We start from the raw sequence: 26,728 nt of genomic DNA, 5'->3' as shown, positions 1-26,728 counted from the left end.
GTGTGTGTGTGTGTGTGTGTGTATGATGAAGTGCCAGGGAATGAGTTGATTGGCCATATGTCTGCACAAATGAGCTCTTTATTTAATAAGGCCGGTGATCTAAATTGTCATTACTGTCAACATTTAACTGTGGTCCTCCCTGCCAGATGGTATTTGGTAATATATCACAGCGATGAGCTCTCGCAGATTAACTCTTTACTGATCAATGCAGCCCAGATCAGAAAACGCTCCAGCTTTCACGCAGATTATTTTAGAGACCTTTTAAAGCTTATTTTACTTAGTTTTCCCCTTGAATAGCTCTTGTTCTCCATTTCAACTGATCACTTTGGAGGCTGTAGTTGGTGCTGGTGGTAAACTGCACTGCATTGTACAAAAAGTGTTACTGTTATAGCAAATCTGAAAAGCCAAAATCCTTTCAACATTATTTTTCTCATATATGGTCTCTATTTTAAGGTAGTTGTTATCACGGTGATGTATGTTCAAGTGCTCCAGAGGGAAGGGGAGACGCGTCTGTCCATCTTCATTATGGGTGTTCCTAATAAACGGAGAACTAGCTGTGTATAAGTAAAATGTGTTCTTCTGAAGCAAATACTAAATAAGTTAAATTCTTAACTTACAAAAAAGGAACCGTATCTGACTAAGTGTAGTGACACATATTGAACTTGGTTTCTGAAGATGGCATTGTGATGGAAGGTGTGCTAGTATCTCAATCTGGGCTTCATGGTATTGTTCCATTCATCTCCCATCACCCAGCACAATTGCTGTCTTGATGTTGGCTGCATGATAATGACGCTCTTTCTTCTCCTGACAATGCAGGACAGCTGAGGCAAATGTCAGCCATGTTTGTTAATGGTTGGGATGTCCCAGATGAGGTCAGGAGCGCGGGGAAGGCAATTAAACTTTGGAGAGTGTGTGTCGCATGCACACTGGTGTCAAGCAGGCGCATAGACAAGAGCTGAGGCATTTATAGGAAACTGAGGCTAATTGAATATTTCTCTGTGCTTTTGGGCTAAAGGGGAAATTAATATAGTGATACTTAAAAGCCCAAAACTTAGGATGAAAAAGATGTGTCATATATGTAGAAGAAACAGAGATTTCAACTTGGAAAAAAAATTTGATTAAAGAGCTTTTGCTGATACATGCTGCAAACAAAAATCTAGGATTGACGCGAAATCACGTCCTGCCTCCTGCAGGCTCCTCCCAAATTCCCCTTGTTTGAATGCTCCCAGCGTTTTTCTTGTTGTTGTGAACACATCTGACACAGAACATCTCCTGCTCTGTTCTTTTATGCAAAAGGAAAACTCCTGAAAGCTGTAGTGTTTTTTCCAGTTTTGCCCTCGGTCACTTTCTCCTGCATATGTCTGAGAAACAGCGAAACGCAACCAGGAGTGCTTCACACTATACGTGTGTGTCTGTGTGTGTGCGTGCATACACATATGCCTTTACAATAAGAGAACAGTAGGAGGAAGGCAGTGGAGGTGTGATATAATGACAAGGAGAAAGCGTGATAGAGTGGCGATGCAGAGCGTGAAGTGGAGATACACATTCCGACGGATTTGTAAAGACGGAGCAAATAGGTGGACACAGACTCTCCAGCAGGAAGAAACCAACAGAGTGATGCAGAATAGTGTGTGTGTGTGTGTGTGTGTGTGTGTGGTGAGCTGCTCAGGTATATCTTTATCTCAGCTGTGTTCCTGTCACTGTAGCAGAGCGTGTGCGCATGGCTGTATATATATATATATATATATATATATAAACTAGAGCTGTCAAACGATTAAAATATTTAATCACGATTAATCGCATTTTGTCATAGTTAACTCGCGATTAATCGCAATTAATCGCAAATTTGTATCTATTCTGAATGTTCCTTCATTTATTATTTTTCCATAATTTTACTTTCGTTTTAATGCTCTTATCAACATGGAAAAGTGGATTCGCTTGCTTTATGCAAATGTTTTATATTATTGAAAAACAACATTGCCAAACAGGGCGGTACAAAATAAAATTATAAAGTGCACATTTAAGGTAAACAAGGACTCAGCCTATAGTGCAGTTAAACCATGGCTTAATATTTTCTTTTTTTCAAGTTTGCTGTGAACATAGCAGTCAGTCCTCTTATTTCAGAAACGATGAACCATAACAGTCAGGTTACCAATAAAAGGTAAGCCTACTACTTCTTTGCTTTCAGCCAGCTACTCAAACAGACAAGCAACAAAATAACAAACAAACAAAATACACAGGCAAGTGTCGGCCTACTTTGAAATAAATGAAACACAGAACTTTGTAGGGCTATTTGAGTCCTCCCCTTATTTGTGGAAAATGTATGAAATAAGAAGTACCCTATTTTTAAATAAATAAAAACATATAGCTGCAGCCTAATAGTGTAACGGACTGGGTTTATGTTTATGTTTGGTTTTGACGTATGCTCAGTAAAACACTGTTGAAGGAGCGCTCTGATGTCTGACGGTCACTGAAGGGGTCTGGGTGGGACATGTGACTGTTTGGACCAATAGCATGGGGGGATCGGGGATCAATGAGGAAGTGAAGTGTTGATGTCTGCGAGTGACGGAGTAACAGCGAGAGGTGCACATGTTCGTGTAGAGGAAAATACCAGTTACTAAACCACGAAGAAGTTCCGTGTCCTGTGGGACGCTACAATAGCTTTAAAATATATATTTTAGGTGGCGAAATATTAAAACAAAAAGCGAGAGCAGGTCAGACTGGAGGCGAACACAGATACTGAAGCTGCAGCTGCAGCTCTGCTTTAACTCGAGTTAAAAAAATTTACGGCGTTAAAATGGGTTTGCGTTAACACCGTTAATAACGCGTTAAACTGACAGCCCTAATATAAACCTGTCATATGCAGTACATAAGTGCAGCATTATATTGTACCTGCCTTAGGTTTGTTGTCCCTGTTCAACCCTCCTGACATTCTACATCACACTCACAGTCTGCATATCGATTCCTTCTCTTTTGGACATCTTTGTCCTGTCGGTGCTCCCCTGGGCCACGCATTTCGGCAATCTTTTTAATCAATGGCCGTGCCATTAAAGCTTCACGCCCTGGAACAGAACCGAGTGCAGGAAAACAAAAGTAGAGACTCTGGCTCTGGCTTCCTTTCTTGCTGTCAGGGCAATACTTCAGCTGGTTATCACCCTGCCAGTGGAATTTATTCTCTTCTTCTTTTTTGTAAGGCTTGAATCAATACAGGGGGATTTAAAAAGATATAACTAAAAAAGTTACAAATCCTCTCTGTGAGAACGGAAAAGTGAAAGGGAGACTTCTAATACTCCACGTCAGAGTCATAACACATTCAGCCACAGAGCGGAGAAGCCGTTGTGTGTGAAGTGGAGTCGTGCTGTGGACTTGGCAGTTTGGCGAAGAGTTCTTTTAATACGGCATAAAACAGCATATGTTGACTAACACACAAGGGAAGCGACAAAAGTGCTCCCTCGCCGGGGATGTAGTTTGTGTAATTCTGATGTTCATTTGATCAGACATCTTCGTTTCCATTGATGGGCAGTGTCTGTTCTTTCTTTCTCCAATGGAGTCACGTGTGGTAAAGTTCACATTCACTCTTTTTGGTTCTCTTCCCCCCCACACAGTTTTTGACTGTCTTTCTCTCTCTCTCTCCCCGCCCGTCTCTCCCTGATGGGGGTTAAGTGTTCAGGTTAATTGCAGCCCTAAGAGGAGCCCCCACTGCAGCTGCACAGGGAGTATTCACACCATCCTTTATGTCCTTTATTCTGTCTCTCATGCCATCAGCTGCCCTTTAGTGTTTCATCACGACCCTTTAGGACGGGCAGACACTACACATCTCGGACTGCGCCTCCATTATACACACATTTTAGACATTTTACCAAAACAAAATTCCATGCACACCAGTTTCATTACAGCACTGTAATAGCTTATCGTGAACATTCGAGGTGCAACACCAAACAACAGCTTATTCTTTCTCTCCCTGGTATCTACCGTCTCTCGTTTCTCTTCCCTCTCATCTGTCATCCCTCCCGAGCTGCCAAAAGAGGAGAGGGATAATAACAGGGAGGAAAGGGAAAAGGAAGGTAGGAAGGAAGGGAGAGATGGAGGAAGGAAGGAAGGGAGATAGAGATAGGACAGGGGGAAGCGATTTGTTATAATTGTGCAACAGAGAGAAAGTACAGAGTGATGGTTTCCTCCTGCTGCACTGTGGACATCCAGGGAGCCCAGGGTTCTGCTTCAGATGGTGTTACATGTTGAGTTATGGCAGGAACAGAACATCATGTATAGTTTAAGATCAATATTTTAGTTTAGTTTGATTGTTAAGCTCACTCTGCTGCTTTCTAACATGCACTGAACTCTGGGTTTTTTCTTCTGAAATGTTCCTGTGGGGATGCATGTGAGAACGCAAATGTACGAGTCAATATCTTCCCTGAATCTTCCTGCCAGCCCCCGATAGTACAATGTCCAGAACATGTGGGCAAGTTCATGAAGTTTCTAACAAGTTATAGCTGCAAAACTGGAAGAATACAAATATATCCGAACGAAAAAAGAGTTGCTACACAACGTGGAACACGCAGACGATGATTTGTTTGCAGACGAGAGTCGAGTCTGACCTGAACAATCTCCTGCTGTGTTTTCTGTATGTGAAAACCCCAGAGCTCATGTCTGTAGAGTACGAACAGGCTGTAAACATGTCTTTACTCGATGTGTTCTTTCCTGTAAGTTTTTGTGCGTTTGTTACTGTAGATTTCTGGCAGTAGTATAAATGCTGTTGGGTGTAAATGAGGAGATGCTGCTGCTGCTCTTCAGGTTCCCACTCAGAATGCACATACACGAATGCCTTCACAGGGTGGAGGGTGGATTTGGGTTTCTCTGCGTCTTCTTGTTTCTGTTGATTTGTCTGAATTGTGCATCTGAAAAGATTGACTGTAGATTTATTGGTTCGCCGCACAGCGTCCCTTCTCCCTCTCTCTCTCTCCGTTACTCTGTCACTCGCTGCTTACTGTCATCCCACCTCACTTTCTGTTGGTCTGTATTTGCCTTTGTTTTTTAGTCCATCTCCGCACTGACTTCCTCTCTCTCTCTTTCTCTCTGGCACCCTCTAATTCTATTCATGAGAGGTGCACACTCCATCATTCTGTCTCCCTATATCTCCCTCTGCCCTTCATTTTCTCTACACCTTTCTGCACCACAGCGAGATGGAGGGAGAGAAAGAAACAGAGAGAGGGAGAGAGAGAGAGAGATGGACAGATTAGGTGACAGTGATAAGCGATCGATCTCAAGGCCAAACAGCCTCCCCTCACCCCCTCCCCTCACCCCCCCCTCTCTCCCACCCTCTCCCCTTACCTCCACTCTTTTCTTATTTTTCGTTTGCACTCTCCACTCCTCTTTCTCTCGGTTCTTTCTCTCTAACCTTTGTTCCCTTCAAACTGACAAGGGTTCATTAAGGACCCACTTTGTGTGTGTAAGTGTGTGTGGTGCTTCTATGTGTGTGTGTGTGTCCGGGTCCATGTGTGCGCTCACTTTTGCCTGTCTACCTAGTTGATAAGTCATGAAGGATAGCTCCCTAAGGTGCCCCTAAAGAGCTTTTAGTGGCTTTCGATCACACACACACACACACACACTCACACTCACACATTTGTACATCTATCTTAGTGAGGACACTCATCGACATGATGGAGTCCCTAACCCCCTACCCTAACCTTAACCCACACAACAGAACTAAACCTAACCCTAAAACCAAGTCTTAACCCTCAAACAAGCCATTAAAAAAAGAGTCAGGAAGTGAGTCAGGATCAAAATCGTCCTCACAAAGATAAACAGCCACACCTTATTTACGCATTTTGGCTGTATATTCATTTGTGGCCCTGTTGCTCTTCTGCTCAAACCCCCTTCAAACAAAGGAAAACCACGGAGACCATCTACCAGCCACACCTCCCCTGTCACACCCACCCACCTCCCATCACCCACCTCCCATCAGCCTCCTGCGTCTCAGAATTTTTGCCCACCACAGCATATTGGCCCCTAACGAGGTTGTCTATTGATCAAGTGATGCTCTTTGTTCGGAATGCCTAAATGGACCTGCTGCCCCTCGCACCAGGCCTTTATGGGAGCTGTTATGGCTTTGGCCTGATTACAATAGAAGCACTTAAAATGTTCGATGCCTGATGTTTTATGCAAGAGCACGCCCAGCTGCAGAAATGTACTGTGGCTATACAGCGCTGCTACATTACAGCGTTCCCCTAAGTGCATGAGTTCCAGCGTGTTTTTCCTCACGATGCTCATTGGTGGTAGCGGCTGTCAGATTGTTTCTGAGTAATTTGTTTAGCGTAGGTGCTGAAAATGAAAGTCTGAGCAGCTCAATTGGATGTAGGAACACAAACACAATTTCTGTTGATTCACTCAGTCCCTGGCTAATCTGTATGATTGAAAATGTGTGTTTGTACAGTAGACGCGTGTTGTTTTTCTGCACATGTGTGTACGTGCCTGCGTGTTTGAAAGTGCTGCCGCGGCCTCCCGTGTGCTGGCTTAATTTAAGGCCATCCAACTGTGACCGTGGAAGCATGTGGAGATATTACCCACAACCCATTTCACTAAATCCCAGGTTTCCCTCCCTTCAATGCCCCCATCACCTCCCTGCCCCCCCCGCAGCATCCTCACGATAAATAAGCTTCTCCAGCCAATCATTTCCTCGGCTGTTTATTCATGATGCACTTCAAATATTTCGCCATTCATCGGGAAAAATATTGAGTCGGGGGTGATGAATTATGAAAATGTGTGACGTGTGAGTGTGTGTGTGTGTGTGTGTACGTGTGTGTCTCAAAGACCATCGGCAACATGAGCCAATGGGTTTAACTTTTGTTAATATTTTGTAAAACACTGATTGTGTCTTGTTTTGCTTTGATTCATAGTCATCCGTCAGATTTGCTGAAATGAGACGTGCAAATTCTGTCTGTAGTTTAACAGACTTTCTTGCTCCTTTCTCTCTTCCCCCCCTCTCTCTCTCTCTTTGTCCGTTAGTCTTTCACATGAGCCTCTTTCAAGGAGCATGAAGTCAGAGTCCGATATTAAACCCACCCCTGTGAACGTCCCACACTGCACACTGACGTGCTGAACTGTAGAGATGGTCAATTAGATAGCGACATATGATTTCCATTCTAACACTTTCATAATCTCCTTTTATTCCTTTTGTCTGTTCCAGTATAATATTCGCTCTATCATTATCATATTTCTTCAGCTCGCACCAAATCTTCTCTGAAATATTAACTTTTCTTTGCACAAGAAGGAAAAAATGAGTTTTTCTTGGATCTTTTCCGTCTTTTTCTTCTTCTCCTTATCTTGATCTGTCTTTTCTTTCCTGCTCACTCCCCAAATATCTGCCTGATGTTTCTTTTCCCTGCAATGAAAACAAAAGGTCAGCAGTATTTATGGGAATTTAAGTTTTTTTTTATCTCGCGGCTCGAGAAAAGGCTTGAGTTCTCGGTGGAAAAACAGGGGAGGAGATAGCGCTGGATCTGTTAACAGCTGTGTAATGTCAGGGACTGTAAAACATGCAGGTGAGGGTGTGAGCCCCGATCAACGTATGAAATGATTTGTGTTTGAATTGATCCCTAACACCTGTGGGAGGTTTCAGCCAACCCCGCTAAGCCCCCGCCGCCTCGACTTGGTACGGACCATCTCCTCGCACATATACACGGACACACTTGACTAATGCCTCAACTGGGACATCTCACCCAGGCATCTGTGTGTGTCCATGATGAAGGGGCCCCTGCTGTGCCCTGATGGGGACATCAATACCAGACGGTTTAGGCTTTCGACACACTCGAATCGGAGTGTGGAGAGAGAGCAGCAGGTGGAGTGAACCGGGGGACGGGCGGGCGGGTTCGCGCCGGACAGAACGATCATTGTGTCGTAAACGTGAATATGAACATAATGACGCCGCAATAAACTTGTGAGAAAGTTGGAAACCGCACATCAACAGACGGTTTACATTATCTTAACTCTGCAACCAAATAATGTGAAATCCCCTCAGCCCCATTAAAAAACACTGTAATAACACACCATATGTACCAGAGCAACATGTGGTATTAGTTTTAGCTGCAAGGCAACAATTGGAGGCTCTTTTCTAACACAGATTGATGGTAATTTTAATTTTATGAGGCCTCGCTGTACTGTGGTATGTGGTGAACGTACAGTATGTGTCGGAGCAGGAGGCCCGGACAGGCAGCTCAGGTCAGGGGATGAGATGAAGGAGACAGCTGGGGAGAAGTGTATATTCAGGGATAAATGGACACAAGGATGGAAGGCATTCTCCAACTGCGCTAACTTTAGACCACACATGTCGGTAAACCTCCTAAAACCTGTCCACAGTGTGTCACCACTTGCCTCCATAAACCCCCCTTTGTGTGAGTGTGTATGTGTGTGTGTGTGTGTGTGTGTGTGTGGGTGTGCATGTGTGTTCGGCGAATTTTGGTGAGCATTTTTCTCTGCTTGCCCAAACCGACTAGAGTGCAAAAATAAATAGCACAAAGGGGCCAAAACATTTGCTGGTATAACAAATCCTTCCTCTGTGTTGAAATTTCATCTTCCCTCCAGAAGCTTATTGTTTCAATTTCCTGCTTTGCGAGGCGAGTTCAAGAGTTCACGCACTCACGGTTGGAAGTGTGAACAGAATGTAGCTTGTGCCCACCAAGACGTGACCTACAGACCTTGTTTCAGTGCCAGGAAACCTTCCGTCTCCGTCCACGGGGATAAACACAACTAGGCCAATTAAGTTCGAACGCAGAACTAGTTTTGGTTCAGCGAGAAACAATCAGGATTTCCATTATCGGAGAAATGATTTGGGAAGGGATTTGTGTGTGGGTGTGTGCATATATTTGAAACCCGTGGAAAGATGAGGTTTGAGCACAAAGGCAACATGTGGCTGTTGAGCATTATTCATTTGCTTAATGTATTTGTTTCTACTCCTAGTTAATGGATTGGATAAGGACTGTTAGTCTCTGTCGTGAATCTCATTCAAATATGACAAATACGAAACAAATAGGAGATTTAAACATTTTGCGTCCGTCAGTCATCAATGTTCCGGGGGAACTGGCAGGAAAAACTCCAGAGAATGAGCAACTGATTTGTTCTCACATACAGCCCCTCTGGATAATTTCAATAGAATATCCAGAGTTCAGTGCATGTCTGAAAGCAGTTTTACAGTAAGGTCACCTCCCCCAACACACACACACACACACGTACACACCCACACACACGCAGGCAGTGCGTTTGTAACACTAATCGCCTGCGGCCCCGCTCTCCTGGACGGCAGAACAAAGGCACACTGAGCATCTTTTAGCTTGTTTGACGTGACACAGAGCTCCGCTAAACTGGCAGAGTTCCTGCTCTGTCAAACTCAGGCTTTTTAAACGGGGCCGACTCAGGATCAAAGACAAGGACGGGACTGACTGCTCCCACTTTGTGCGTTTTGATCCTGTTTGCTGCTCGTTCAAAGGGGAACCACACCAAGTCTGCTCACAGGAGAACGGAAAAGGAAAGTTCCACCGGCCGTGCAAAGTTTTCACAAGCAGGTGTCACCGCAGCGAACAGAAACTTTGTCAACAGATAATATTCTCACTTGGAGGTCACCCCACACTTCTTTTTCGGATTGCTGCAATGCATGAATTTATTTGTTTTAAAACGTTAAAGCTCCTTTTCTGTTGAATAGAGTTGTCCCACAAGTACACCAAACATGCGGGTTGTGTGTACATTAACACTGAACAAGGTCTGTGTGCAATAAATACAAAAAAAAGAGGACAGACCAAGGCCTCAGTGAGGTAAGCCATATATAACATAGGCAACACAAGGATAAGTGCAAAATGCCCCTGAACTCCACACTTTAACTTTTGAGGGATTTATGTGTGCACATGCATGTATGTATGCATTCAGATTTATTTGTGTGTGTGTGGGTCTGTGTGTGAGTGTGTGCGTGCTCATGTCTATATTACATACTGACCTTTGGTGCCCTATATTACACAGGCTTTGCCCACAAGAAGACACACGGCCCAAGCACCCGACACTCCACTTAACCCCCTGCCTGGGACCTTGACAGCTTCTCCATGGGAGGCTGACCCTGAAGGTCCTGGAAAACGCTTTGTTCATACCAAACACACACACACACACACCCACGTCTGTATTACGGACTTAGACCCTGCACATGCATGCGCTCACATATGCGTATACAGTGTAGTGAGCTAAAGGAGCATATAGCTTTTAAACAGGCATGAGGAATTAGGAGAGAGGCCCATGTGTCAGCCCCCCACTGTTTATCCCCCCGGAGGTAGAGCTACTGCTCCGTGCTCTTGACCGCCTCGCCACGTCTCCCTGCCTCTATACGTCTTCCTCTGTCGAACACATGTGCAGTAACGGACACTGAAATACCGTTTGTGTAAACACACATATGTGTAACAATGTTTTTATAGCAAGCATTTCAAACATTCTTGTCCCTAAAATATTAAGATGTGCGGCCACATCTGTTTGCTATCATTTGAAATAGAATATTTGTGGGGTTTGAATTGTTTTCCAAACCAAACAAGACAGTTGAATACACGACTGGGGGTCCTTGCAGATTTAACTGGTATTCTTCACCTTTTATCTGAAATGTAATAAAAGTGTATTCACATATAATGCAAGTAGTTATAGAAACTATTCACGCATGCTCTTGCATATGAAGGTATGTGTGCATGTTTGCATACATGCTTGATTTGCAGGTTACATATGATTAAATAATATTTGTGATATCTAGAAACAGCAGTGCATTTTGGTTATGAAAGAGCTCCATCATCTCCTCGTATTCACCTGCTCTTAAAACATTCTGCCATTTTTACAAAATTTACGAAATTACCTCCTTTTTTCCCTCTGCTGCCACATCAACCACATCTCCTGTCTGGCAGATCTCCAGTTTAATAACGAAGCCGTAACGCTGAGAACGCTGGCAGTTTCGATTGTTCTTAAAAGTTATGATTGAACTTGAAAGTTATTATCTGACTGGTGAGAAAAAAGGGGCCGTGCAGCCCCTCTAATCTGATTCTGATCACTGTGATGGGTTTTCTCTGTTGAGATGAAAGTATTACCCCTTTCAAAAAAAGCAAAAACCCCTGGTTTCAAATTTAAAACGATGTGGATCGTTTCCAGGCTGATAGTTATCAGGTTATATTGCTGTTTTTCCCCCTGTTATCTGATGGCTGTGTCAACACTGTCTCCTAATGCTGCATTGTGTAGACTGCCTTGTGACTAAGGAAGGTGTTCACTGTCTAGACTGATGCAGGTAACAATGGGGGCAACACATGAATACAAGATGTGACAACACATTCTGTGGGCACAATAATTTATTCAGAGGATCCTTCAGTACAGTTGAAGGAATTTGAAAAATGCACCTATATTAATTATGGAGAAAAACAAATCAAACCACAGTCCCTGGTAGAGTTCAAACCTGTCTCTGTTTGTTGTGTGGTGAATTATACTTTTGTTAAATTAGGTAGAGTTTAAATCATGGGCTGGCACATGACACATGGTTCACATCATTATGCGAACAAGCTAAATCCATTAAATGAAATACTTGAACACAAGAGGCATGGGAGAACAGGCAGTGGGAAGATGTAGATTACAGTGGCAAGAGTGAGAAAAGGAGCCTAGAGCAAACATTTGTGATAGCAATCCCAACAAGCTTTGTCATATAGTCTTAACTCAGCGGGGAGGGTGCCTGATGCCAAACAAAACATTTCCAAACACGATTTTATCTAAACCAGACCGGTGACGCCTAGGTAATATGAAGCTTTCCCGGAGTAATCAAGACTGAAATCTAGGAATGACCCTGAAAATATGAGCGTTAAGCTAAGGGAGGAGGACAGTATTAACCAATACAGAGACCTCTTATTTAACAAGACTGTTCACGTCTGAGCGATTCCCAGCAGCCCTTGCTCACTCTCATAAACAACTCTGCAAATTCATATGCAGTAGTTCGATATATTTCATAAAATAGAAAAATGCAGAGGTAAGTACATGTTTAAATACTCAGCCTTAAAGAAATTAATATTCTTCAATTAAATCTTCTTTTTAAAGTAGCATGAAGTTTGTACAGCAATGAAACTTGCAGACTTTGTGAAAAAAAGGCAAAATATCTTATTGGTGAAATCTGTTAGTCTGATAGTCTTCATACTTTGCTGCACTGCATTAGTTTATGTAAAATAGGGGTGCAGGGGAACCTGTGGCCTCGGGGGACGCTTACTGTCCATTTGACTATTTAATAAGGCCCCTGAGACAATTAATAAATAACTCAAAGGGAACTAAAACATCTTCATCACAGGAGTTAATTCTTTCTTTTCGAATAAAGGAAATAGCAAAAAAATCATAGATTAATGTCCCTCAGGCTGTATGACTGTCAGGGGGAAGAGAACATGTGTTTCCTGGCGGACAAGCATCATGGTACCTATTAAGAAGATGAGTAGTAGAATGCGGATTGTCATGCTTTTGTAGAGCAATGGAAATTATTATTTTTTGATGAAAGAAAAGACAGTGTAGTTCGCCTGTGGGGACGCAGTCGCAGCGATTAAACAAAACAAATCTTATGTTTTAATACAGCTGGAAACATGCATAGGAACTGGATGAGTTACAAGAACAAATGTGCTTGAACAAAGTCAACAGCCTTTGGTGGAGTTTGAAACAATCAGTTTTCACGAGACCATATTCTGAAAGTGAGACAATGTTATACAGGCACGTTTTGTGGTAAGCAAACAGAGTGAGGGAACTGAAGCCTAAATCAGATGGAGAATTCGTGAAGCAGCACCTTGTGGCTGCTGCTAGCATCAGACAATGTAACATTATTCTTTATAAGATTACTAGTGAGTTTAATATGAGGGGAAATTACTCTCTTTGCAAACCATGCTAGGTGAGGATTTGTTGTTTTGGCTAAAGCCACTTGTGAGTAGCATCACCATCATCACTACCGTTGGACATCCGCCTCACCACAGAGAAGCAGTTCCAGCCAGTGCATTAGAGGTGATAGTGTTTTATAAATTGAGTGTTCAATAATTTAGAATGGCAAGTGAAGGATGTTATAAACAAATCTAATGGCCCTTGATAAGATGTATATGAAAGTGTACAGGAAGTGTGTGACGTTCATCTTACTACATATGAATCATATGAACAATTTCTGAAAACAACAATTATTAATAGATTTAGTTTCAGGTGATTCTGGGTAAAGTTTGTCTGCATATTTGAGCAAAAACAGAATAAAACAGCTCTTCTTTGGTATTTTGACGATAATACTTTTTTCATGATATCTGAGGGGACTTTATCTTATTCTATCTCAGCTGTAGACTCCTCTCCCTCAGTGAGGGGATCCCTCGAGGCAAGACGGCTTTCACATGACAACAGTCATTTGGATAAGGGCACAACTACAGCTACAATCTGTCAGTAAAGCAACAGCAGCCCACAGACACTTCCTGACTGTTACCATCTGGCTTCAAATGGCTTCTTCGTTAAGTTTTACATACTGTATACTAACCCAGCCTCCATTCACAGAGAGCACGCACACACACACACACACACACACACACACACACACACACACACACACACACACACACACACACACACACACACACACACACACACACACACACACACACAGTCAGTGCTTTGTGAACTGTGAAAGGGGCAAGGGTTTTATGAAAGTGTTGACATTATAACACCCTGACACAGCTCCATGGCAACCTAGCTTAAATGTCAGTGTGTGTTTGTGAGTGTGTATATACACAGTATATTAGGGTGTCAGTATGGATCAGTAAGTGCACGTGCGTCTTGTTGATCGATACCTTAGGTGAAAACACAAAGATGAAGCAAACAGGACACATGTTTGTTTACTCTGTTTTCTTTCTCTCTTTTCATCCTTGCTTCTGTATTCTTCTACCCACATGTTTAGTAACCCTTCCACGTTATATTTCCTCAATTTTTTGCATCTCTAAAACGTTCATAAATGCCTTTTCTTCTTCCCCCTACTCCCACTCTACATCTCCCCTGTGTCTCCCACATGGTGCGCTTCCTTTATTCTTATTTGTTTTTGTCCATCTTTGCCATTTTTGCCAGTTTCGCTAGTCAAATAACTCCTCCATCCATCTGCTGCTTGTTCGTCCAGCAGAAGCAGTGAGACAGGGAGTGAGTGAGGCTTACATGGGAACAACAGAAGCCTAGTGGGCTGACGTTCTCCTGTAATGGGCCACAGACAAGTGGTGGATGGAGCAAAGAGAAAACATAAAGGAGAAATGATGAACACATTCGCTCTCTGTTTCTCTGTCTGTTTCTCTGAGTCTAGTGGTAGGTAACACCCCCCAAAAAACAACAACAACCCCCCGCCATAAAAAAAACAGAACATATATCAAACGATAACCAACAGTCCATAATCCTTCATATGTATTTGCAGCATTCAAAATTCAATATAGCATTAAATACACTATTGGAACATACAGTGCATCTGAAGTGTGCACCAGTGTCTTAAATCCTATGTTATCCACAGCTTTTAATGGCACCATATCCTTAACTAGCTATTAGCCACCTGCCTTCATCATATATCTTTCAACTGGTCTAATGCACCGGTCAGTGATAACTGTTTGTATTTCAGGACCTCTAGTGAAACACTCCTGGTCCTTTCGATACATCCTTTTAAGGTTATTGAATATATTACATCCTCCAGAAGATGCCGCACGTCACCCGACAAATGATACAGATAAAAAAAGCTGTCATAGTTAATGACGTCAGGTCTTTTTTGCTAAAAATTTTTTTCTGAAAACATCACACATGACTCCATAATTGTGGCATGTGAGATTTGTTCCAGTCCAGTAGCTGCTTCATTTACTTTGCAGAGACCCTTTTACACCAGGGATATTATTCAATGTCGCCTCCTGTTTGCACACAAGCACCCGGGAATGGTTTCTTCTCTCTGTATTTACACATGTATGCTACCTCACCCATCCCAGTGTTATGTCACTTATACTTATGTAAGCATTAATTGCTGCAGATACATGGTGACTTTTCGTCGGCCACTGGGGTCGTTTATGTTTATTTAACCTTCTGGCAGCTTTTCACCGCTCGCCGACTGCTCCGAGTCGAGTGCAAGTAACGGACTGAACAACAGACCAAGGTGTCAACTCTCTCACTGACAGTATGGGATGTGCTTCTCTCTCCGGCTCACATTAGGAGGACATGTTACATGGCTCAGAGCCGTTTCATTGCCGCTGTTCTGTCTCAGCTGCCAAATACCACGTCACTATAAAACAATGACTTATGATTAATGGCAAACACGTTTCAACACCCGATGATATATCGCTATTAATTGACACTAACAGCGCATGCGTGACTGTGCATGAACTCACATGTATCCGTGCACATATGCCCACTATGGTCCTAGTAAACATGTTAGAGCAGTACAGTATTTACAAAGGGATTGAAGTAGGTCCGGGGGCAGCAATGATTCAGGGGAATGGCCCCCGGGTCTGACAGGATGTTGGGGGATGTGTCATTTTTCCCCCGAATCCCTTGGTGACGAGCGGAGACATAAAGAAACCCTTTTACACGCGGAGAGATAAACACAGACCCACATACATACACTCAGCCATTCACTCACATATATAGCCTACACACATCAGTGTTATACACCCATAAAAATGGTTGTTTGGCAGAGTAATGAGTAGATGAGCTCACAGGAAGTATCTGTGTGTCCCCTTCTATTTCCCCCCCCCCCCCCCTCTGATTTGGATTTGATCTGCAGCAGGCTGATGCAGACGGCATCAAGCACTCAGCGGAGCCGTACATCTCGCAGCTTCACTCAACACCCGGAGCAGAACAAGAACTTGTCTGTCACTGCTCTTAATTCATTGTCTCCCCCTGGGGCAAAATGAGCGCTGACGGACATAAATGGCAGAAATGAATATCGTAAGATCACAAGTCGAGGGTGGCGGTGGTGAAGAGGGAGGGGAGGGGAGGGGGCCGAGGCAAGGAATAAATGGAGAGATGTGAAAGAGGGACAGAAACAGGAGAGGAGAAGTGAAGGAGAAAGGTTTGAGACGGGAGGATGAGTGAATCTAGATGTGAGAGCGAGAGAGAGAGAGAGCGAGAGAGAGAGAGAGAGAGAGAGAGAGAGAGAGAGAGAGAGAGAAATGAAGGAATGCATGGCTACCTCTCTGTGTCCCTCACTGATGACAGTCTGTATATTATACTGGGCTGACCACCTGCTCTGAGCCTGGAGTACAGCGTCCATAAAGCTACAGCAGATGGACCCAGTAAAAACCACCGTGACCAGCAGCTATGTATGTGTGTGTGTGTGTGTGTGTGTGTGTGTGTGTCCGTTACGGCATATAGGCTACCTCACATAAACATATTAAAATAAGCCTGCGTTCACACATACACACATCCCAGCCCTCCACCCTGTCCCAGAGGCAGCAGCAGTAATGTGTGATACCCTATAGGTCTGATCTCTCCATGTCTTCTCCCCGGACCCCTCCCGGTGCTGTAAGCCTATCAGCCAGTTAGCCAGAGAAGAATGTGGAACTCGTATATCAACCGGTGACACTCTCGCATGTTCTTCCGCTGACTTCACCGCTCTTTACTCGTCCTTATAGCCACTTACCTCAGCACATCGTTAGCAGTATGTTGGTGTTTGCATCTTTTTCATCATCTCCAGTGTAGGCTGTGTCTACCTATACTTGACATTGATTGGCTCGTAGGCGGGCGTGCGGTTCGAAGTCAGCATGTTGTCAATCATCTATCGGCTTCGCTAACTTTTCTATAAATACTGCATAGAATAAAAATAATCTACCTTCGTTGCCACTGTGATGGATTTATGTGTTGCTAACAGCAAAATAAATGTCTGTGTGGTTTTGAAATATTATATTGTGTGAAGCGAGGCAATCATGCAGGCTTCTTCCTCTTTTTTTTCTTCCTCTACTGTTTAATGCTGTTGCAACTTCCTGCAATTGATCCAAACGTTCAAATGATCCAAAAACATGTTGCCTCAAACCCAAACCATGGTTTGTTTTATCTGGACGGAGACCACCTATTTTTCCCGGACTAAAATTTGGCCCAGTTGTCAGGACTGTGGTCGGAGGCATGTTTCACACCAGTTATTTGAGTTCGGACTAAACTGAAAAGTCTGGCGTTCCAGACCGAACAAGGTTAGCTGTGAAAGCCTCCTGAGAAGGTGCTGCTACTAAATTGGTGTTGAGCAAGAAGGTGGAATGAGATCTTGGATTTGAAAGATTCATTATTTGATTTTTAGTTGCTTTGCCAGAGTGACTGGACATTTCTGAGATATAACCATGGCAACTTTGCTTCAACCAGTTCAAAAGCAGCAGGAAACACAAGCAGTCAGATAATGGTCAAACTTTTTGGCAAAGAAGTATTCATACACACCAACGTCTGATCCAACAATAACCTACTGTATTGTGCCCACACATAGTTTTACTGTGCAATGAGGGATTATTAACAACATTTCTGATGGTTTGGAGAATTTGGCCTTTAACCCCCGGCTTGTTTAAAACCTGCCTGAAGCTGTGTTTCTTGAAACCATGAGACTTTGACATTCAGCATTAAATCGAGCCCAGTTACTGTCAAGTTCAGAACAACTCAGTTGTGTGTTATCAATTGTAACATGAATATCCCAGAAGATTGTGTTGTCTTTTCTTGCCAGTCCCTCAGAAAAACCGAAAAAAAATGTTTCTCTCCATTTCTCCAAAGAAAATGGTAATGTGTAATTCCTGGGCTGGTGAGATATTTACAGTAGAGATGATTATGAAGTCTAAATATAGGATCCAGCTATCTGTTCCTAACCCCCCCCCACCTTCTGCACTTTCAATTACAACAAAGTGAATACCTCTCTGGATAAAACAAGTCGTTTTCCGACCACTGTAAATAAAAAAAAAACAAGAACGATCAAATGCAGCATCCTCTCGTCTTTCCCTCTGTCCCTCTCTATCTTTCAAGTCGTTCTTTGTGCTCTTCAGTCTTTCATCCTCAGCCAGAGCAATTATCTGTAATTAGACAACTGCACAAACTATATCAGGAGGTGTGTGTGATTTACATTTGTTGAGTATGTGTTGAAAGGTCCTGAAAAGGCCTTTGCATGTCTCCTCAGGGTTCAGGCAGAGTTCATCCCCTTTTGGGTAAACATATTTTCCCTCCGGACCAAAATCAACAAATGATCTTTCAGTTAGGAACATGCACACATACAGGATACACACTCCACTTCCACGTAAGCACACTCACGCTCAACAGGATACACACACAAGAAAAGTTGGGAACCAAACAATCACAGATTTGCAGTTTAAGGTCCAAGTGCGTTTCTAGTTCCTAGGTTTCTGCGATTTGATTTATCAGGCTGCGCTTCCACCGCCTGAGGACATTGAATTGGAAATATATCAGATGTATGAATTTCAACAGGGAGAGGTGAAATAATGTAAATAGATCTGATTTGGGGTCACGACAGGGCCGAGGGAGAAACAGAAAAAAACTAAATCGAGAAAGAGAAGTGGTTGGAAGAAGGAAGTACTAAAAAAGCAAGAAAAGAGAACGGGGGGTGGAAGAAAGGGAGAGGCAAACCCAGATGATCTTTTCCACTGAGGTAGATGAGGCTCCGGCTCTGTAATGCAAACACAGCTGTCAGCCGAGTGTAAGCACTTACAGACCGTCCTCGTCAAAGTCTCTGCAGCTAACGAACATGAAAGCACGATTTGTTTCCGGCGTTTCTTGTTTTTCCATAAGAAGTTGAGCATCTTTACAGTGTGACGGTGTATTCATGAACTGACGCTCCTTCGAGGCAAAATGTCATCCCAGCTTTAGAGTGACACCAGTGAGTGCTGCTTCATCCAGAGATGCCCTCAGGTTTACCCCTGAGACCTGCTGCTTGGCTCGCTCGGCATTGCTGTTATTTTATGCCGTGTTGCCCTTTATGTCATGGAGGGGAAAAAAAAGAAGAAAAGCATTGAAGAGTGAACATTTTCTAGAGCATCTGTGCCCACCCTAAACACAGATTTCTTAGAGGATCGGTTTACTCCCCTGACATCTCGTGTTAGTAGTCACTCCCTTCTTCCGCCTTCTGGGTCATATACCTCTGAGCAGTCGTATCTAGAGCAGTGCTGAAAAGTTGCTCACTTATTCGACTGGTTTGATGACAGGGATTGCTCTCTGCTCCTTTCTGCCACTGAGCTCTTGATATCCTCCTTTTCTCTGTCATTCTCTTTTACTCAGGTTAGCTATCTCCACCCCCACCCCCACCTTTTTTTTCTTGCTTTCTGTCTGCAGCCACCGGTGCAAAGCTTGGAGAAGGGGCTGCTGGGAGTTCATTGGGTACAGTGTGTTTGTGTGTGTGTGTGTACGTGCAGGGCCTGTATGTATACATGTACTTGTGTGTGTGGGTGTGTGTGTGCTCGAGCGTATGCACAGCAATGTCACTGGGCTGTGTAATTGAAATGGAAATGAGCCAATCAGTGACTGCAGTGGTGTGCCACCTTACCCAGCATTCACTTCAAGATCCAAGCTCTACCAAACTCACTCTCTGTGTTTGTGACTCTATGTTTGTGTTTCCCTGGGCATCTGTGTGTGTGTGTGTGTGTGTGTGTGTGTGTGTGTGTGTGTGTGTGTGTGTGTGTGTGTGTGTGTGTGTGTGTGTGTGTGTGTGTGTGTGTGTGAGTGTGTGTTAGTGCTGACAGTACTTGGCCCTTCAGTTTCACTCCTTCAGGGCCCGAGGAGGTGGTATGAAAATGTAATCAGTTGGTAATAAAGATTATCTTCCCATCTTTCTCTCTCTCACACACACACACACACACACACACACACACACACACACACACACACACACACACACACACACACACACACACACACACACACACACACACACACACACACACACACACACACACACTCTCTCTCTGTGTCCAGCTGATTTTCCCCTGGCTTTGTGCTGTGACCCGCAGCTCACTGGGACAGCTGTGGCATAACAAAGACGTGTAATTATCACCATTTGACAATTAGCCTGCCATCCAACTTGGCTCCTTAATTACCTATTTTACGGGGACAAGGCCTCGTTGCTGCACTCTGCTCAGAAAAATGAAGAAAGATTGAAGCTCACAATATCACTAGCAACATCTTGTCAAAAGCAGGGAAGCGACTGTGGTGTCTGGGTGGAGTATATGCATGTGTGCGTCATTGGCAGCAGAGCGGGGGGGTACACGGTGCCAACTCCATCTGGACAAAATCCGAGGTGATGTGTACCAGCTTCTAGCTTTCATTACTGCGACATTAATAGAAATTAACACGTAAGCTATAACTGCGTGATTACGGAGTGCGTCACTGAAACTCTGGTTGACTTGTTGCACGTTGCACATTGTTGCTCACTTCCTTTATACACAAATACACAAAAGCAGCTCATCATATTAATATTAATGAGTTTGATATATCTTTGACCTATCGATGACACAATTAGGAATCTACTTTTCACTGGTACATTTCATTATTTATAATTATGCTGGTTATATATGAGTTTCAATGGATTATCTTTATGTAGATTTAATACATCAACATGTAACTGCTAATTAAAATCGCTGAATTTATTAATTAAGAAAATGCAATTATGCCAGTGCCCCACTCCACACAGTGCAGTGCATCGCTGACAGACACATGCGCACAAAACAGACCATTTTTCTAATGGATCTTTAATTTACATTTTCTTTTGTACCCACATGGATCAGTTAGTTGTACAGTATCTGTGCAATTACCTTCTTCTATTCAACCAGGGTTACTGTTCCTGCTTATATTTCACTCTGTGGGATTCTCACACAGCACTGCCCTTGATTTACATTCTGCCGGTAAAACCCCTTTGGTGCTTGTGTATTCCACACAGGGAGGCCGATGCATGTTGAACAACACATTGGAGGAGAACGCTTTTCCTATTCCTGCTGGAAAGTGGGGGACTGTTAATGGAACAGCAGCAGCCGATTAAGTCTGCCATCACTATAAAACAAGACACTGGCCACATCTAAAACTCCCAAATTAGTCCCCTGATAAGAGGGTTTTATAAGGACTATAAACACGGCGTTCTAAAAAATACAATATGATTTTTTTTTGCGATAAATCTTGACGACATCCTGCAGTGAAGAGTTTACAGCTCGGGGGTGCACACACTGTCATGCCATGCACATGCAGCTGTACTAGAATCTTGTGTAGTGATAAACGCATGGTTGAATAACTCCTGCAAGGACTTGGATTCGCTGCGGGAGCCTGGCAGTACTATCAGCAGTATTCAGTCTTGCTGCCTCTTTTTTTATTCCTTCACTCTCTTTTGGAACCAGGTCCTCTCTTTCTCTCTCGGTTTCTCTCTCTCTCTCCCTCCCTCCCTGTTTGTCACCCTCGCTCTCTTTCTCACTCAGTGCCATTAGCAGCTTCTGGCTGTCTCACTTTTGTTCCTTTGCCAATGTGCCAGGCAGCTCTGTGAAACTGATAACACAAACCTATAGCGTATGTCCGTGTAGGTGTGTATGTATTAAATATATGGTTTGCACGTGTTTACTGTATATATGTGTGTGTGTGGGTGTTATGTGCTACAAATGCCCGTCCTGTCCCTTTTTATGTGCTCACTCACCCAAACATCCTCAGCTTAATTTGCAGTCAGGGCCACAAGCCACTATTCTGGCTGCAGAGGCAGAGAGAGAAGGCCAGCTGAAACATCACACACACACACACACACAAACACACACACGCATGAAGACATGCACATACGTATATACACACCCATACACACAGATGCTGTGGTAAGCGGATGGGAGGATGTGATCATTAAGTTCCTCTCTTCCTGGACCTCCACAGACATGTTTTAAATGAGATGTTACAGATGAGCTCCTCCATGGCTTGGTTGTAAACACCCTCGCATTGGTATTTACCCTACATGGGTAAACCCGGATAAACAACATTTCATGCTAGCTCATGCTCACATACACATACATACAGAGCAGAGCCAGAGGACACATATGATCACAGTAATGAGAAATGACTGTTGTTTGGATTTGTCGCTTGGCTGTTACATTAATCATTTTATTAAACCAACATGAATTAAGTGACAAGGGGCAGGCACCAAAATTGTTATTTGATCTTCAGAACAAGTGGTCTGGTTCTCATTGGGTTTGTAATTCTGTTCAGTTTTTCTGAGATTGAAGCCGACGCAGCCAAGCAGGACGAGAGTTTTCAGTGCATAAACTACTATTTGATCTTAAAATCCATCCTTTAGAGAATGAACTCGGAACATCACATTAAGAAAAGAAAAGAAGGAGAAGAAAAACGAGAACAGCAGTGCAGTTTGGAATAAGTGGGTGGAATGAGTGACAGGGACGAGAAAGAGACGTTCTTACGGCATTGTGCAGCACTGTAATTTTATCAGCATCTGAAGAAGCCTGAGACATTTGGTGCCAATCAGCGAAAAAAAATCAAATTCTTCTCTCAGCAAGTATTTTAAAACTGAATAAAAGAACAAATTAAAAACATGTTCTGCATAACCTCTATTCACCCTTCAAAAGAGCCATGAATTTTATATCTTAAAAAAAATCTTAAGGACGTTAATGGATTTTTGTACATGAGGGCAACAGTAAAGGTGAAAGAGGTCACCATCCTCCAGGTCTGCAGGATAAAAGGACTTCAGCCTGTCAGGCGCCCGGCCCCCTTGTGCTTCCTGTGGCTCCAGGTGCCCTTACTTAGAGGCAGCAGTGGTGCTTTTCAATTAAAAGTTTTGTCAGAAGTCTTGTTAGGTTGTGCTCTGACAACATTAAAGAGGTGTCAACTCACACCACCTGCCCCCCAGGTAAAATGAGTCGGTGGCACCAGCTGCGTGTGTGTGTGTGTGTGTTTACTTGTGCAACTTTGTGGTTTGCGACGTCACTCCAAAAGGTCTTCAAGTGTGTGTGTGTTCCAAATTGTTAGATACAGGTGTCCAATGTTTCCAAGTCTCCTGTGACCCAAGAGTCAGGGTCGTTCAAATCAAGACCCAAAACTAACAACACAGGAATTGCTCTTCTAAATTTAGTATCTGTGACAAATTCCACAGGTAGAAGGGCTATATTTTGGGCAACAGACATGAAACTGTGTGTGTGTGTGTGTGTGTGTGTATGTGATTTAAGGCTGTGACAGTGCGTGCCCTTTGATGAATATGCCTTTATATCTCGAAGCCCTCTGACCCTGTGTGGCCTGTTCTAGATCATTGCAGCTGTAAAGATGCTTCACTGCTCAGCCAGGCCGCGTATTTTTCCTGCCATGACATTTACTGTCCAGACCATCCTGTATCCCTCAGATTATGTCGACTTCACACCCAGCCCGAGGTTGTCTAAGGTGTTTTTGACCAAGTTAAATCTCTTATTTTATGAAAGAGAAAAGAAAAAACAAACAGAAAAAGCTGTTTTCTTGAAAGCATATTTCTCCAAGTGGAATACGTCAGTTTGCCGTCACTCGGAAGGCAGATTTGTGTACGTGTGAGTAAATATCTGTAGCACTGATAGATTTATGGATAAACCAACCCTCCCATATTTATTGAAGCCAGAGGACAAGAGCGCTGGTGCTTGTAAATTTCCACAGAGCCCTGAAAGAATACTGATAGATCTAACCTCCATTCTCTATGTATACGTCCTGGATTCAAACCACAACGGCTGAGGCAACGCTGGTGCATAAACACACAGAATTATTATGATTATTGGATTCGCCCAAGTAACTTCTGAAGTGCTTGAAAATCATTCAGAATTCCCGAGGTCTGTACTTCATATAAATAGCAAAAAGGTTAACCTCTTCCTGTGTCTCTTCTCTTCAGGTTCCATCGTGGGGACTACCACATTGACGTCTGCATAAACGACTACCTGGATGTCTACTGTCCTCACTACGAAGACACGGTGCCGGAGGAGCGGACGGAGCGCTACGTCCTCTACATGGTCAACTATGACGGCTACAGCACATGTGATCACACCGCCAAGGGCTTCAAGCGCTGGGAGTGCAACAGGCCGCACTCCCCGAACGGGCCGCTGAAGTTTTCGGAGAAGTTCCAGCTCTTCACTCCCTTCTCCCTGGGCTTCGAGTTCAGACCGGGCAGAGAATACTACTACATCTGTGAGTGCTTGTCTTGATTGCATTGCAAAGAGCGTATGAACAGAAAGGTGACAAATGAAAGGAAAAAACAGATAAAGTTTGAGGTTTTTCCTCATATTTGTTCTGGCTTTACCTTTTATTCATCACCTCTCTTTATACATAGTGACATATCAGAGAGCTGCAGTGATACTGCAGTGAATTCAATTTTTTTACTCTAATACTTATTGAAAGAACTATGATGTTGTCTGGTATATTTTCTAAAAGCTGCATAAAGATCCCACATGCATTCACAGAAAACCCTGAAAGCACATAACACAACATGTCGTGAACTGAAAAACCGACATGACCTTTTCCTGATCTGAAGGTTTTCCTTTAATACAACAGAGCAAGGAGACGCACACACACAGACACACACACACACACACACACACACACACACACACACACACACACACACACACACACACACACACACACACACACACACACACACACACACACACACACACACACACACACACACACACACACACACACACACACACTCACCCATGTTTTCACAGGTTCACTACGGAGCTTTGAGTGTGGCATTACAGTGAATCCGAGTGGGTGCTTTCATGCTCTGCTTTCTGCCAAGCCTTTCACACCGCTCTAATCATTCGGGGGGAAAACTCTTCCCTAAAATGGCAATGGAATTCACGGGGGAGTTAAATTGAGACAGTTTGAAAGTTATAGCTCACTCTCTTCCCCGCCGCACAATACTGTATATATATAAAAAAAAAAAGTACCCTCCTCTCTGCATTATGTTACGAGTCCTATTCAGCTCACACTAGATGTTAAGTTGTCTGCTTCTTGGCATAGGAGCTGAGCCTATAACTGAGTTCATCTGAAGTTGAAGCCCCTGGGAAATTAGGTTTTATCAAAGCAAGGTGATAGAGTGGAATTGAGTTGAGTTTGTCCTCCCACCGCAGAGGGTCCGCACACAGAGGGGCCGCCGTCAGTGGGCGAGTCACCGCCACTCGCTCCCAACACATTCGTCACAGGGATTCGCTGATATTACAGAATAGGAAGCGCAGCTATGTTCTCATATGGGCTGCATTAGTGCAGTATCATGCAGTGTAATGCATTTATTGCTTCAGCTGGTGAGGAGGGAAGCACAGAGGTTTGTGCACTTTTTGAGCCAACGATTGAGGGGAAAAAACTGCAGGAATTCCCCCTTTTATCAAGCGGGATGACAGTTGACAGTTAACACTCCTGTTTATCTGTTTATCTGCAAAAATGTATCAGCTGGTGTTAATGCAGCTCCCGGTGGCTGTCACATCCCTGCGTCTTCGTGTTCTCTCTCTCTCTCTCAGTGACGGGGTTGAAAGACTCAGGAGCCGAGCGCAACACGCTGAGATCTGTTTTCTAAATTGGCACCTTTTTATGAAGCGCTTAAGCCGACAGCCCGCCAAGTCGCCTGTCCTTTAGTCATTTCACATGTTTCTCTCTCTCTCTCTCTCTCTCTCTCTCTCTCTCTCTCTCTCTTCCCTCCGTTACACTTTTGAGTTAGGGACCTGAGTAAAAAATGTTTGCCACTGTTTCCATGGTGAATAAGTGTTTCCCTTCTCAAGCTTGTCCGCAGAACAAATAGCCTGAAAGCTTTTCTGCAGGCTGCTTCCCCAGCCAGGTGTTTACCCATTTGTCTGATAAGAACTAACCAGATTTCCCTTTGCTTTTATTGCCAATTTACATTGACAGTCAAACAAAATGAGACGAGGGAAAAATGGCAGTCTCAGAAGTTGGGCACGTAGATGGGGTTAGCACAGGGTTACACGATTCAGCCACTCCCTCAAGTCTCTATTCCCGACATATTCTTTTCCATTTCTGGTGAGAGATGCTCGTCCTAAGGGCTGGATTAAATTACACTGCGACCGACAGAGCTTCCATGGAACACATCCATTCTGCCGTAGCACGCCATATTGGTTTAGTGGCCCGCGGCTTCATTGGCTATTGAACGATTCCAGCGTATAGCCTCTCTGGCTACTGTGGCGGATATTAAAGTCATCCACCATGAAGTCATACGACATGTGATTTCCCAGCGCCATTGTGTCCAACCTGAATGTCCAAAAGAAGCAGGAGGAGACAACGAGCTCTGTCGTGGACCGAATTTAAAAGTGAAGAAGGGAGAGGAACAGGGGGGAGGACACAGTTTCCACACCTGGAAATGAATCTGCAGCTTCCGTTTCTGTCATCATCAAAATGAGGAAGTTTTCTCATCACTAGCAACTGATTTTTTTAGGTTGCAATGACTTAAGAATTCAGTGATAATTACAATTGTAAACAAGCTACAAAATCAACATATATAAATAAGAGTATAACATAAATTCTATATTTCTTTCAAGGATTACATTGTGGCTTTGCATAATATTCGAAAAACAAGCCAAGCCAAAACTTGATTATCTCTAATCTGTTCAAAGGAGAAAAACCTGATCCGACCACAGCATTGGAAAATCTTCCCTAATCTTGTTTGCTCAACAGGAGCAGGTCTATTCAGCATCGACTCCACCAACTCATGGTCACTGGAGCTGGAGAAAACTTTTCATAGACATATTTCAAG

General features: G+C 43.5%; 1 protein-coding gene across 1 annotated transcript in view; it reads left to right on the top strand.

Moving 5' to 3' along the window:
• efna5b (ephrin-A5b) overlaps positions 1–26,728 on the top strand; it is a 96,666-nt gene that overhangs the window by 54,795 nt on the left and 15,143 nt on the right. The window contains exon 2 of the mRNA XM_061072256.1: positions 23,858–24,150. Within this exon, the coding sequence (XP_060928239.1) occupies positions 23,858–24,150 (293 nt within the window). The remainder of the gene's footprint in view (positions 1–23,857; positions 24,151–26,728) is intronic.

The sequence above is a fragment of the Limanda limanda genome, chromosome 5, assembly GCF_963576545.1.
Source record: "Limanda limanda chromosome 5, fLimLim1.1, whole genome shotgun sequence".
NCBI classification, from domain to species: Eukaryota; Metazoa; Chordata; class Actinopteri; order Pleuronectiformes; family Pleuronectidae; genus Limanda; species Limanda limanda.
The sequence above is the reverse complement of the archived record's forward strand: the minus strand, read 5'-3'. Positions and strand labels throughout refer to the sequence as shown.